This window comes from Pelobates fuscus, chromosome 5, assembly GCF_036172605.1.
Source record: "Pelobates fuscus isolate aPelFus1 chromosome 5, aPelFus1.pri, whole genome shotgun sequence".
In the NCBI taxonomy this organism is placed as follows: Eukaryota; Metazoa; Chordata; class Amphibia; order Anura; family Pelobatidae; genus Pelobates; species Pelobates fuscus.
The window spans coordinates 291,384,540-291,400,583 of record NC_086321.1 but is presented as its reverse complement, the minus strand read 5'-3'; the positions used below and the strand labels follow the sequence as shown (position 1 = coordinate 291,400,583).

Below are 16,044 nucleotides of genomic sequence, written 5' to 3'. Positions count from 1 at the left end.
CAATATTAATAATGACAATTTTTAGAGTTTGAAGAAAAGGGTTGTAGATTGTACAAGTGATCAAGCAAGTCCCTGTAAATGAGGATTGATACTTGAGGTAGGGAAAGTAGTAGTCTCGATCAGGATCATTTCCACAAAGTAGAATGTCATTTAGTAATCGTTGGATCAAATGCCATTTCAAACATAATCCAAGAAGAGGTCAGAAAAAAAGCACAATTTATATTTATGCTATATATATATATATATATATATAAATATATATATAATTGGTACCCAAAGGTAAGCTAAAATAGATTAAGAACAGAATGGTCCCAGGTTGAATCTACGGGGATTCAATATAAAAGAGGAAAATAGGGAGAATGAAGTGAAAGTAAAAGAAACAATACAAATGCAGTGAGAAGAGAAAGATAAAAAATTTAGGAGGGATGAGGAGACCTAGTGAAGAAATCAGACATGGTTTAAGCAAAAGGATACTAGGTACTAACCTGGAAGCTACAATATATCCCAAGGCATGTGATACTAGCACACTACCATGAAGCACTTCCAGACGCTGATACAGCATACGCACTGCTTCTTTTGTGCTTGTGGCAATTTTGAGTTCTGTGAGTGGTGTATAAGATGCCCACCTTTTGGCCTCATCAAAAGCTAATCTGAGGAGCAATGGTTGTCCACAGATCTTGAAGCTATTTAAGACAATTTCTAGTTGAGCAGGAATCAGACTGCGACCAGTTAAAGACATGAGCTTCTCAATCATTTGACCGCAATGTTCAGGAGACAGTGGCTGCACCTCCAGGTATAATTTGGGGTCTTTGATGAATGCATGTAGGGTATTTAGTATACCTCCTTCTTCAGGTAAAGTGGAAACTAGAATATGCACATTAATTGGACATTCTTTTGGAAGCCAATGTAGATGGTGGGCACCGTCAGATTGTGAGAGTTGATCGAGTGAGTCCAAGATCAACACCAGAGGCTCTGTCCTCTTCTCAGATACAAGTGTGAGAAGTTGGTGGAAAAATCTCACTGTCTCATTGTAAGTGTTAGTGACTTGGGTAGATGGAGCTGGCAGTTCAAAAGCTAAACATACCTAAACAAACAAGCATATGTAATGTTAGAAGGTTATTAAAATTTTTGGTTGCAATTAAAGATCAAAATGAAGAGCCCGCTTACCTGGTAGCAAATACTCTTCAGGACATCATGGATCTCTGAACTTTGAGGTGAGGTCCCAAGCAACCGTAGCACCAGAACAGGACCTCCATTATTGGATGCATCTAATCTTAGCATTTCGAAAATTTTGCACATTAGTGCAGTTTTTCCAGAACCTGAGGTACCAGAAATCACAAGTGGGGGGCGAATACGATCAGCTTCATCTTTTATATTCCCCAAAATTCTATGCAGCAACTCCTGCTGTCCACAGAAGATTTGTGATTTCTCATGCGATAGGGATAAATGGTGTGTTACTTCTTGCATTAGCCATCCCAGCCAGGGCTGAATCTTGTAAATGCAAATGATGTACAATATTGTTAAGCATATTTCAGACACAACATAACTCCCATCATTAGTACGTATTTACATAAAGTAGCAGTCATTCATTGCCTTCAGAAAAGATCCTTTTATATTATACAGGAAAACAGGAAATGTAGTCCAATAATAACTCCAGTGTCCAATGCCACGTTAAATATTTTAATGGACACTTTTAATGGACACTTAATGGACATCTTAGAAGAAGTAGTTCCTTAGACTGTGAAGGGAAGTTATTATTATGCATTGCTACTAGAGTGTGGTCTAACCACTTTTAAAATATCACTTTCATTGGAACTTTATGATCATGGCCTTTATCCATGTTATTCTTAAAATAACATAAAGGGTTATTCACTAAAATGAGAATTCAAAGTCAAAATAGTAAAACTGGAGAAATTCTCTAAATAAGCTATGCTTTCAGTTGGAGTACTCTGGCCTACATTTTAAAGGATTGATCACTTAAACACACAGTATAGGTTGAGACAGAGCAGAAAACATTCAGCTCTTTTTGGGTTTGAAAGGTAACTAAATCTGCACTGTCAAGTTTAATCAAGAAAGTGTGAATTATTGGGAATTCAAAGTGTGTTTTAAATTTTAGACCTCATTAGCTGAACTGGAACAATCCTTACCCAAAATTTTAAATTCACTTTGAAATCACGACAATTTACATTTTAGTGAATAATGATATATATCACAGCACTCACAATTGTTTAACTTAGAGATCACAGCAATGCAGATAGGGAATATATAAAAAAAAAAAGATAAAGACCAAGTGTGTTGGTTGGTATGTTGCATATATGTACTGATGAAATAAAGCATCACTGAAGAACATACATATAAGTGCTACCTTACATTTTAAAATGTCATGATGAAGTTAATTTCGTACGATAAATAAGTGATTTCTTAAAAGACATTCTCATCTGGGATTATTAGACTAGTGTACACACATTTACAATTTATAAAAACCCTATATAAAAGAAGACATTAAAGTTTCGAAAGATGCACCTCTGATCCTGTCTCGCTTGGTATCTCTCTGGTCAGATAGTTCAATATTTGATGGTTGACTACAGCAATGACTTGATCACAAAGTTCCTTAAAGTATGAACTTTTTGTTGGTTTGCTTATTTCAACTATATGTTTCTTCACTTCATGTGGATGATTCTGGGCAATTCTCTCCTTGAGGTAACCCAGAAATTCCTGAGCTTCTGTATCCAAGCTGCCATCTTCTTTGACATCCAGATATTTGGAACGTTTAGCACTGAACTCCAGATCCTTCACTTCCCGGAAAAACATCACTGACCTCAACTCATTGGTTTTGGAGGCCAAGAGACCAGCTTCAATTTCATATTCAGTCACTGGAATACATTATATGGAAGATAGTAAATTAAACCAGAGAACAGAGTCATCATCTGTAAAGTTAAGGGGACTTTTTAGAGTGGAATTCCCACCCCCCTTTTAAAGCATTTAATAACTACCCACATGCAAGAAAAATAAAAATTCAAGTAATTGTCAAAATGAATTAAAGACAATGCAGATGGCAGCAACATCTTACACACTTGTACACTCTTATAACTATACTTCTTATATAACGTGGGCCACGAAATTGTCTGTAATAATAATAATAATAACATAATATTCAGGGAAATATTTTTTAATGAGTGGGGTACTAGCTTACTGATCTAATGAGATATTTGTTTTCCTTAATTTGGAACAACAGCAAAAAAAGATGTGAGAAAGGCTTAACTTGATGGATGCATGACTATTTTCAGGTATGTAACTATTAAAAAAAAAAAGAGATTACTAAATTATGCACTATATCCTAAAGGACTGATTAAACAAGACTGTAAACTGGTAAAAGCATGCCCCTGCAAGTCTTGCATGATGGTTTTTGATGGAACATTGTAAAAAATAGTAGGAGGGGGGCGTGGCCGAGCCGAGCATGCGACAGGACGTGTAGTAGTTGAGCTCTGCTCCCCCATGCCATTAAAAGTGATAATTCAGCGATTACCTCCTCGAAAATGGTACGGAACAATAAGCCCCAGACCCTGGGGGGCACTCCGCACTGCCATACCGGCACACTGGACGACTTTGTGTGCACCCCGAACGCACAGAGCAGCCACCGTCCGCCAGACAATATGGCGCCCGGCCCCCCGAGCAGTGAAAGCGCGGGAGATCCCTCACTAGACTGCACACAGGATGACACGCTGGCGCTGATCAGGCAGGAGTTGTCCATGATATCAGTGCAGATGCTTACCAAGGCACACACGGGGGGGCTCCTGCGAGAACTCCGGGCAGCCATCAAAGAAGAAATCACAGCACTGAGGGCCGACTTAACAGCGGTGGAGGTGAGAGTAGAGGCGCTGGAAATGGAGGCCCAAGCGAGCCGTATGCAACACCAAGCTGCTGAACTTGCTACGACGCGTCAAGGGAACCTGCTCCTCTCTCTCCGGCGCCAGGTTGAGGACTTGGAAAACCGTAGCCGGAGACAGAATATTCGGATTAGAGGCTTACCTGAACCCGACACGGCACCCCTGCAAGAAACATTACAGGCCCTCTTCCGGCAGATCCTGGGCCAGGAGACCCCGGCGGAGATCCAACTGGACCGGGCGCATAGGGCCCTGGGACCGCAGAGACCGAATGGCAGGCCACGGGACGTCCTGTGCTGCCTTCCCGCATATAGCCTTAAGGAATGCCTGATGGCAGCAGCCTGAGACATGGACAGCATACACTTCAGGGGAGCGAATGTGGCACTATTCCAGGACCTGTCTGGCCTCACTCTGGATGCCAGGCGAGCATTCCGGCCTCTAACGATGATCCTGCGAGATAAAGGAGTTGCATACCGGTGGGGCTTCCCATTCAGCCTCAAGATTCGGCAGGGGAATGCCTGGCTCCAGGTGCGCTGGCCGGAGGATATGCCATGAGCTCTGAGAGCCCTACGCCTGCCGACCATCCGCATTAGGAACTGGCTCCTGGAGACACCGCTAGCACAGCAGCAAGACGCGGCAGGCGACGATCGCCCACCCCCGACCCCGAGAGGAGGTGACTGGGCTCCATGGATGCTGGGAGGCCCGCGAGGCATGGAGGAGTAAGAAGAGGAGCGCACGCGGCCTGGCAACAGCGGGCCGCCAGGTACTGGGGTTTCGCCGGGATCCGGGCCTGCATCTGCCCCTAGGGGGAGTAGGGTACTTAGGTGGGGAGGGAGGCGAAGAATTCTCACTTGCAAGCCGAGATCGCAGCCCCCCCTTGATGGAGAGGGAATCCTCGGAAGTGGAGCACCCCCTCTCCCCACACCTTGCGGGATCTGGCCCGCCACACCTGGGTCGGGGACTGGCCCCCTCTCCCTGCCCCTGGACTTGCCGCCCCGGGTTAGCTTAGGCCTTGGGAGTTACAGAGATTTCATTGGGCTTTGGGGGGGGGGGGGGGCGGGGGTGAGACTGGGACTGTGGGGTGATGGGGGACACGGGCTGGTTGCTGACCTGTTGTGGGGTGCTGGGGGGCCGGCTGCCGGGGGGAGTGGGGAGGGCACAGTGATGAAACTGATTTACTATGGGACGCTTGTGGAACTGCTTTCAAATGGACGCAGGGGGGTGAAGGGGACCTCGCAGACTCACCCTGAACTGCGGCGGGACGCTAGGGGGCAATGCCCTGCACTGAGGCGGGGGGTGGGATGAATACCGCACTATAGTGCCTGACAAACACCTGCCAAAGTGGGAATTGCTCTCAGTTAATGGGGGGAAGAGGAGGGAACACCATCATACGCTGGGGTTAGGCTGATTTAGCCGGAGTGGTACCCCTGGAACACTGAGGCGGGAGTTAAGCAGGGTGTATAGCCAGGGAGACATGCCTAATAGGGGAGGAAGACCACCACAGACGACTGAGACGGGGAGGCTGATATAGCAGCCGTCTGACTAGCTCAAGATGACAATCGTACACAGCGCCGGGAGCAAGCTATAGAAGGAGGGACCTAGATAGGGTACCCACAGGTTGCAATGTATGGTGGACGCCTGCACACCCCCCTGACTGGGGCTACTTGGGGGGAGGGAGACGGGCCTGGCCCGGCCTTGACCTGTCACCTCCTAGAGGAGGAGGACTGACGCGGGATCACGAAGGCTAAGGGGGAGCACGAAAGACACACTCCAGCTCCACACACTACCCTGTGCCTGCGGACGCGCACGCACTCACAGACACACTGTGCAAAATACTAGGGGGGAGCGACAAGGGGGGGATATATTTAAAAGGGATAATCCACCCCTTCCCGACTCACCAACCTAGACAGCTGAGTCTGACATTGTATATAGTTTTTCTGTTCTTTACACAGACAACCGACTCCTTAGACGACCCACCAACTAAGACCACATTACTGAAACACACGAGCATCCAGACCCCCCTCCTTTTTTTTTTCCTCTCTCCTACCCTCCATCCCTAACTCCCCCCCCCCCCCCAACCGTCCCTGTGCAGCTGTGACAGCCCAAATGGCCTCACTGGGCAATGGGGGGTTTGCCCCGGCACCCCTTCGCGTCTGGTCCAACAACGTCCGGGGTCTGAACTCAGTGGCCCTCCTACAAGAGACCCATTTCCGTGGGCAAACTGGACCGGTACTCCGAGACCGGAGGTTTCCCACGGGATACTTTGCTAATCATAGAGATGCCAAGAAAGCAGGAGTGGCCATACTCTTTGCCACTCATGTCCCCTTCGCCACTCATGTCCCCTGCTATCAAGGGCTCCATAGCAGACAGGCGCTACACCTTTGCCTCTATATATGCACCCAACACCCGACAACATTGTTTTGTCTCCAGAACCTTAAAACTACTGGAGCATTTTCGGGAGGGACTCCTAATACTGGCAGGGGACCTCAGCATACCAATAGACACCTCCCGGGGACGCAGCTCACTACCAGACACATGCATTAAAACTGTACAATCGACACTCAGAATGGCGGGACTAGCAGATTGCTGGAGAATCTTACATCCGGAGGCCATCTTACATTCGAAGATTTCACATATTTCTCCCCGGTACACCGCGGCTACAGCCGATTAGATTACGTCCTCATCGCGCAAGAATACCTCAATCTGTTACAAAAATGTGAAATTCTCCAGGATGCCTGGTCAGACCACTCGCCGGTTCTGGCCCAGCCTCTGCACAAACCTACAAGACGACAGTGTAAACTAAATGAACAACTACTCAGCGACCATGCCACCATAGCAGGAGCCAAGACGGTGCTCTGCCAATATTTCGAAGAAAATGACCCCGCTGACACTCCACAAATGATCCGCTGGGAGGCCCATAAGTGCGTCATTAGGGGACATTTTATTAAGGTATGTACCGCTAGGAAGAAAGAACACAGCAGACAACTACAAGAGCTCCATTCGAAGATCGCCAGCCTGAAACAAGAACATAAATCCACCCAGACGGAGGCGGTATACCGAGCACTGCAGGAGACCCACCGGAGCCTGCAACACCTGCTCACGAGAAACCTGGCCCACACGATCAGGAAAGCCCACCGTTACTTCTACGAACACTCCAACAAATGCGGCCGTATGCTAGCCAGAATTTTGAGACAGCAGCACCGCATGAACCTAATCACTAAGCTCCGAACACGGAGCGGCCCCATAACGCAGGTACCCGACAAGATAGTCGAGGAATTCCGGGACTTCTACGCCAGCCTCTATAACATTCAGAAAGACGAGATGAACGCTGGACTTGATAGGAGGACGAGACTGACGCGGGAATACCTGGACCAACACGTAACCATGCAAGAACAAAGAGAGGACCTTGACGCCCCCATTACGCCTGAGGAACTGGCAGCGCCCCTGAAGAACACACAACTTAACAAAGCACCTGGCCCCGACGGCCTTCCCGCCAGATACCTCAAAGCCTTCGGGGACATTCTACTAGCAGAACTGCTGAAGGGCATGAACTCTCTCCTCGAGGGTGCACGACTTCCAGGAGATACCCTCCTGGCAACTATTGCGGTTATCCCTAAAGAGGGAAAAGAACCGGCGGCCTTACTAGCTACAGGCCCATTTCCCTGCTGAATGCGGACCTTAAATTGTTTACAAAGATTTTGGCGACCTGCATAGGCCGAATAGTCCCATCTCTGATCCACCCGGATCAGACCGGATTCATACCTGGTCGAGAAGCCAAGGACAATACCATCAGAGCGCTAAACATCATGCACACACAACGGAACTCGACGGAGGGAAGCCTTCTCCTCTCCACTGATGCCGAAAAGGCTTTTGATCGGGTGGACTGGCAGTACCTACTTGATACGCTAGGGGCAATGGGGTTCGGACCTAATATACTGCAGTGGATCTCCGCTTTATACACGGACCCGACCGCACAACTACGCATCAATGGGGTCCTGTCCACAATGCTCAAGATACGTAACGGGACGCGCCAGGGGTCCCCTCTCCTGTTTGCCCTCTCTCAGGAACCATTTCTCGAGGCGGTCAGACGGGACGGGGGTATCGTGGGGATCGCCCAGGGAGATAGGGTACACAAGGTGGCGGCCTATGCGGACGACCTCCTTTTCTTCGTGAGCAACCCATTGGTTACACTACCTAACTTACTAACTGCCTTTGACAGGTTCGGAAGGATCTCTAACTTCATACTCAATGCAGATAAGTCGGAAGCCCTTCCCCTGTCTATACTCCCTGAACTGATTGAACGGTTGACAACTGAATTCCCCTTCAAATGGGGCCAGCAACGGGTAAAATACCTCGGTGTCTGGCTGACCAGGGACCTGACAAGGCTATACCAAGAGAATTTTCTCCCCATCCTCCAAACACTCCGTGCAGACTTGCTTAGATGGGGACGCCTGTGTGTGTCGTGGTTCGGGAGGATAAACACAGTGAAGATGAATCTGTTGCCAAGTCTGTTATATCTTTTTCAAGCTATCCCGATCATGATTCCGCGGGCCTACTTCAACTCCTTGGGTTTGGCGATACTGAGATTCGTTTGGGCGGTGGGACCTCCGAGGGTAAGAAAGACGCAGCTCCCGAGACATCGAGGGGGGACAGCCCTCCCGTCACTACAGGGATACCATCAAGCGACTCAACTCTTAAGAATCATAGAATGACACGTACTGAACTCGGAGAAACAATGGGTCCATATAGAGCGGTTTCAAGCTGGTGGGCGTATCCCACCAGTGGTATGGATACAAAACCTGACACGTGACAGGGAGCTGCGGAACCACCCATTCATAGGCGCGACGCTGAGAACATGGACAAACATACGATTCAAGCTACAGCTCACTACGAATCCGAAACCAATGACACCCGTGATACACAACCCGGACCTGGCGGGAGGTCTGTTGCAGAGTGACATCGAGGGATTTGGGGGGAGAATGGCACAACACCTACAAGCTCGGTGTATGAACAACGAACTGAGGCCGTTAGAGGACATGCTGGACCAGACCAGAGCGACAGGCATCCTACGATACAGATATTTTCAGGTACACCGGTACTATGCAACATTACAGGGGAAACACCTAGTCCACCGAGACCTCACTCAGTTTGAAACGCTATGCTCTAGGGGAACGCACTCGACACGCAGCGTTTCGACCCTGTACACTATGCTCCTGGGCGCAGACGCGGGACCCCCAGCGCATTTCCACTCAATGTGGGAACAGGCTACAGGAATCAATTTAACTGAACAGCAATGGGAGCAAATACATGTTCTATCCCACCAAGGAATACTCAGCTCCAAAATGCAAGAACTTAATTACAAAATCCTGACGTGCTGGTATAGGACCCCAGCAAGACTACATTCCATGGGGATCGCACCCAACAACACGTGTTGGCGATGCGAAACCGCTGAGGGGACGGACCTGCACATATGGTGGTCATCCCCTACTGGCGACAGATCCACGACAAACTGGCGAAATCTTAGACGAGGACATCCCCATGGAACCTCTCCCCATGCTACTCAACCACACTCAGATGCCTTTAGGGCGCTACAAGAAAACCCTCATCAGAAATTTTCTCAACGCAGCCAAAAGCCTCATCCCCGCCAGATGGAAATTGCCGGATATTCCAACCGTTTCACAGTGGATGGACAAGGTCGATGAGCTTTATACAATGGAATCCCTTAAGGCGGAGCTCCGAGGGACACAAGAACGCTGCACCCGCCTATGGACGCCGTGGATAGCATACGTCGCCGACCGGAGGTGGGGGCGATCGGAGGCTGCCCGCCCGGGACCCAGAGAGGAGGCTGAGTAGCGTAGGAACGGACTGGACCGCAGCTGCACCAACTCTCTCCCCCCTCTTTCCCCCCCTTTTTTTTTTCCTCCCACAATCCACCACACTAACTCAACAACCTCATCCCACTACCGTAGGCCCGGATGCGGATGAGGCCACACTCAGGCGACTGGTAGTGAAATATGGGACCTTGTCTGGGGGGACTCACCGCCAGACAGGGACAAGGGCAAAGGGGAGGAGGACGACACAATTGGATGGGACCCCGACCCTGCAAAGAGGTCGCCAAGCCCTATGGGCATAACAGTAAGGTGGCTCAATCCAACAACGCATGACCACTACGCACCTGGGGGACCCTAACGCTTTTATCCACAGCTGGAAACACAGAGGGTTATGACAGTGGGCGTGCCAGAGATCACCTGCTTGAGGCGGCTCCACTACTCCCTACAGGGGGAGGGAGGTGACCGACGTTGACGCGAGGAACCTACCCCGCATGCTACGTCCATAAGGGCATAGAGTTGGACCGAGTGGGGGCCTCGGGGGGAATATTTGCAGAAACGGATGGGCCCCCATTCCCCGGGCGTGCTGAGAGGAGAAATACTCCAACAACGAAGCATAGCCACTATATATCACCCAACAAACCGATGCACACGCCCACGCGATCTGGTGGCCACACGCTAGCTAAAGCAGAACGCATAAACAAAGACCCTCCGGCAAGCCCAATGCTAAGAGCCCAGCCCGACTTGACTTAGGACCCCGACTGATCTTCCCCGCAAAGACTGACCCAGTACTACTAACCACTACGAATATTAGGGACAGGACAAGGGGAAAGAGGACAGACCAAGAAAGGAGGAAAGGGAAAGAAACGAGGAGGGGGGGGGGAGAAGTAAGGAAAAAAGAGAGACAAAACTACAAAAGACATAAAGGTTTATCGAGTTTGGAATACTTGTTATACCCTGTTAACTGCTAATGTTTAACCTGTACTGTTAACATGTTGCTCTAAAATAAAGAATGTAAAAAAAAATAGTAATAATAACACTCATACACACCTGACTTAAAATATTTGTGTTTTTGTTCTGACGTAATTAGTCCTTCTTTCTGTGCATCAGTGGCAGCTGATCGAAGGGCTAAAGTGAGCTGTCTTTCTATCCACCTCCATTTTTTCATATCCTGCATTTGTAGATCTGCACGGGCCGGATTAGTGTCACCATAGTAGGGAAGGTGAACTGTGATTGGTTGTAGGATGTAATTGGGGGGAACTGCATTCATATCTTTCCAAAACCAGTGAGTCAATAGCTGAGCATCAGAATCATTTCTTTGAATCTTGTTATAGAGAATGATGAATTCCTCCTCATTAATGATTCTAGGGATGGGTCTGAAACCATAACGCTGTCCAACCAGACCCTTATAGAGAATCAGGTAAAAATTTGTATTAGTACACTTACGTATTTATTTGTTAAACATATTTATATAATAATAGTACAAAACAGTATATTCTTTATTCAGAGCTCAAATTTTCCCCTCACCCACTAGACCCGACGAGTCTAGATTCAGTTTTAGTTTTAGTGTTTAGTAGCAAAGGACTTGACATTTTGAGCCCTGGTATATTTATAAATAATATAATTTTCAAGAGAGCCAGATAGGCACAGATAGTACAATGATGCACATATGATAATTATATACAGTAATATGCAAGTACTCTTGCTTGTTAGTTTTATTTAATTTATTCTAATTTTGTTTTCCATTACTGACTTGCATATTGTATATTTTATTTATTACATTTTTTATTTTTTTCAATACTGACCTCATAAGTGCCCATTGTATTTAAATTGCTCAATAGTTCAGTGGACATCCCAGTGGCCACTTATGCTTATATTGCCCAATATCATGTACTAGCATAAACACATTGTTACATGTATAATATATATATATATATATACAATACAATTATATATTAACAATGAGTTCAGTTTTTTTTATTGATGGTAGATGGGTGAAGATGTTTTAAAGGGTCTTCAGACAGATGACAGATTAGATATTCTCCAGCAAGTTATTATATGAATGTGCAGCTCCTTTTTGAGGTGGGGAGTATAAAATAAGGAGCAGAACATAGAATGGAAGACATGGGCGAAGTGAATAGGCCGCCTAGGCTATGGTCAGTTTCATTGCCCTCCTGGACTTGGAGTACCGGTGATAGATAACCTGGAGGGCATATATAGCATTCTTCCACAGGCAGCTGCTTACACAGGCTTGTAGGGTTGGTTCCCCAGGTGAAAGGTATTGAATGGATATACAACTACCAAGGACGCCTTCTACTTGCACATGAACCTCTGCTCTCTGAATCTGCCCTTCATGCCATAGTCCCAGCAACAGTTTGCTCTCCTTCAGGTGATCTAGGTTTACTTTGTTGGTCTGTTTCTGCATCATGTAACTGCCTTTCTACTCCCCTACTCATGCCTTGGCACAGGTTGCTCCCCTCTCTCTGGCCTTATGCCTGCCAAGGCTTGCCACTTTCTTCACCACCAAAAAGCCTCTTCTTCTGCCCATCCAACACTTTCCCGAAACCCCTCCCTTCCATCTCCCTTCTCTACCCTCCCTAACACCTATCCTGAATTGAGTGAAATTAGGTTAGGATCTCATTGACTATTTCTGAGTTATGAGATATACTATTATTTAATAAGATATTGTAGTCAGTGAAGTGTTTTGGCAAAATCAAAGAAAAAGGACCAAATAAGGTTAACTTGCTCCATGTCTTTCTGGATGTCATTGTACACTTTTTAAATAATTAGATTATTATAAAGCCAATGGGTTGGTGGTATACTAGTATACCACTGGACAACAGGAGTATACTAGTGAGCCATCCTCATGATTATAGATTTCAGAAGAAAGTAGAGACATTTAAAGAGTTACTCCAAGTACCATGATCATTTGAAGTCATGGTGCCTAGAGTCTGTAAGTTCAGTGTTTCACTATGAAATGCTGCACATACAGAGGTAAACCCCTCTTTACCCAGAGATGTAACTACACCTCCACCAGCGTCATTATTAGCCGTCCAGGAACAACAGCTCCAAGCTTGTTAATTTCCATTCTGAGGATAATTTGCGTGTGACGTCAGCACACAAAACATGCTGGTGTCAAGCACAGCACCCCCCATCCACTGGCAGATCCAGGAGGGGGGCAACAGGGCAATTGCCCTTCCCTCCCTCCCACCCGCCCCCCCCCCCCCCCCGAGGCTCTCCCCTGCCGGCTAATGCAGGACAGGCACTGTCCAAGAGCCAGCCCTGCACGTTGCCTGCGGACCAGGGAGGGAGATCTCTGATCTCCCCTCCAGTCCGTGAAGGCACATTGCAGGGCTGGCGCTTGGACAGTGCAGCCCTGCAATGTGCCTTCACGGACCGGAGGGGAGATCAGAGATCTCCCTCCACGGTCCGCAGGCACCGTGCTGGCAGCCAGCAGGGGACGGAGGGAGAGAGAATCCGGGAGCTCAGTCTGCAGCTCCTCCGGGTCCTTCTCTCGCGAGCAGGGAGCATTGCCGCGGTTCCTTCCTTAGTAAAGGGAGGGTGGACACAAATGTATTATACATATAACAAGCCCCCCTACCCTCCACACCCCCACATAAATTGCACCCCGCATACACACACACACACACACATTGCCCCCAATACACACACTTCCCTACCCACACACATACACTTCCCCCCCACACACTGCCCTACACACACACATACACTACCCCCACACACACACACTGCCCACACACACACATACACTGGCCCCCCATGAACACACTGCCCCCCACACACACATACACTGCCCCCACACACACCATACACATTCACACACTGCCCCTCTATACACACATTGCCCCCCACACCCATACACTGCCCCCCAACACACATTGTCCCACACACACACACACATACACTGCCTCCCATACACACACTGCCCACACACACACACCATACACATTCACACACACATTGCCCCACACCCATACACACACTGCCCTCCACACACACCATACACATTCACACACTGCCCTCCCATACACACACTGCCTACACACACACCATACATATTCACACACTGCCCCATACACACACCATACACATTCACACACACACATTGCCCCACACCCATACACACACTGCCCTCCACACACACCATACACATTCACACACTGCCCTCCCATACACACACTGCCCATCCATATACACACTTCCCCACACACACACTGCCCCACACACTCATACACTGCCCACCCATACACACACTGCCCCCCACACACACACACACACAGCCCCCCATACAGACATTGTCCCCCCCATACACACATTGCCCCACACACACTCTGCCCCCCCATACACACACTGCCCCACACACCCTACACATTCACACACTACACCCCCCTCCCACACACACACTGAACCCCTCACACACACCACTGCTTCTATGCCCTACTACAGCCCCATATCCCAGAAGACCCCAGGTAAGTTGTCAAACTCCTAAGATCAGGCTCTGGATCCGCCATCCCATCCTCCCTCACTCTGTCCTCGCTGTTTTCCCACCACGACTCTCTACCCACCCCAGCAAGGGAGAGTGATAGCAGTAGAGGAAGTTCAGGCTGAAGAAGTACTAGCAATATTTAGTTTTGTTTCTTTTTACGTTTGGGGGTGAGGGTGCAAACAAGGCTAAAAACACTGTGTATTATTGGAATAAGAAAATAAACTAGGATGAAGGTAGCGCCAATAATAAAAATTAAAACTTTATACTAAAAAAGGAATATATAAGTGTGAAAAATATGAATAAAAAAGTCCACAATTAAAAGTCCAACTAAAAATTAAATCAAATATCACTGGTATGGGAACAGCCAAATCTTGATAGAGATAGATGTCTTACATGGGGTTCAGGTCCAAGCAAGCATTTATATTCCTTTTTTAAAATGTATTTTTTTTATATCTTTTTTATTTTACTCTATTATTGGTGCTACCTTCATCCTAGTTTATTTTCTGTTTCCATAACTGTGTAGGGCTTACAAGGGAACCCTATTCCCTTTAGGTGTGCTGCCTCTATCTATTATCCTTTTGTATTTTTTTGTTAGTTTTTTGTTATTTTGTTGGAATAAGCCTTTAAGTAGAACATTTGCATCAGTAGTCCAATGAGCAAGGCCCTGAGCCCTAGGGGACCCTAAGTTAGTATTAAATCATTTGAAAATAGTTTGATGTAGAAACAATGGATAGGGTATGCCTCCTTCATAACTAGACTGTAGTGGTTATGATCCTTAAAATTGCAGCTGTAATACTTAGACACCTCATTCCTTTCACTTATAAAACACCAATAAAAATGTAATTATTTAATTTCTCTTGAATATTTTTTTTCCATATTCAACCTTTATTTCAGAGACATTTACATTGCCTTAATTAACCTGCTAGTCTCTATTACCTTTACTGAGAAGGTATGCGTGTTATTAAACAAAGTACTAAACACCCATCAGATCTGTTTACATAACAAAAAAATTAAAATTCACAAGAGAGGTTTGTTGAATCATTATTCACTTGAGGTGATACTCTAGAGAGGTTTGCTGTCTCTCCTAAGCACACGTTAGAATAGATAAATATCTAAATATACTACTTAAGATGTGCATGTAAGCACAGTAAAAGTTAGGTACTACAACAACCTCATGAGTATTGCATCGAGAGAAATATTTACTAAAGCTAAATCACATTCTAAAATAATACCTTCCATTAGTAAATGTGTTCTAATTGTTTACATTTATATTGATAATTAGAAATACCAGTATACATGATACAATCAGAAACAGGAAAGTTAAAAAAAATATTCCTCTATTTTTTGACAAAAAGACAACCAGAAGACTGTGATCCAACAACACTATTTTATACAATTCATTGTTCATACGACAAGGTTGTAAGAAACATTGGGTACAGTTTTTACATAGAAAGGAGGGGCACCCTCAGTCAAAGGAAGGGATAAGAAAAAACAAAAAAGATTTAAAAAGATAAATCGAGGGGTATGGCTGGTTCATGTATTAATGGAAAGGTAGATAAAGAATGTGGTTAGGACAGCTATGTGGACCAGATATTGTCAATTTTTGTGTTGGGAATTGTGAAGTTAATATCATTCCTAAGGGAATGAATATCTCTCACTTGTTGTAGAAATGTAGGGCAATGTTTTTCAACTAGTGTTCCTAAAATGTCTTTTTTTTAATAAGGGTCAGTTTTGAAATTGAGATTACTATGTGATAATTACCGTATATACTCGAGTATAAGACGAGTTTTTCAGCAAATTTTTTGTGCTGAAAAACCCCCACTCG

The 16,044-nt window shown here is 46.5% G+C and overlaps 1 protein-coding gene across 1 annotated transcript in view; it reads right to left on the bottom strand.

Annotated features, from left to right (window-relative positions):
• Positions 1-16,044, bottom strand: part of NWD1 (NACHT and WD repeat domain containing 1) — a 72,415-nt gene that overhangs the window by 46,792 nt on the left and 9,579 nt on the right. The window contains exons 5-8 of the mRNA XM_063455429.1: positions 10,763-11,117; positions 2,524-2,873; positions 1,168-1,491; positions 486-1,084 (exon numbers count right to left, since the gene is read on the bottom strand). Of these exons, the coding sequence (XP_063311499.1) occupies positions 486-1,084; positions 1,168-1,491; positions 2,524-2,873; positions 10,763-11,117 (1,628 nt within the window). The remainder of the gene's footprint in view (positions 1-485; positions 1,085-1,167; positions 1,492-2,523; positions 2,874-10,762; positions 11,118-16,044) is intronic.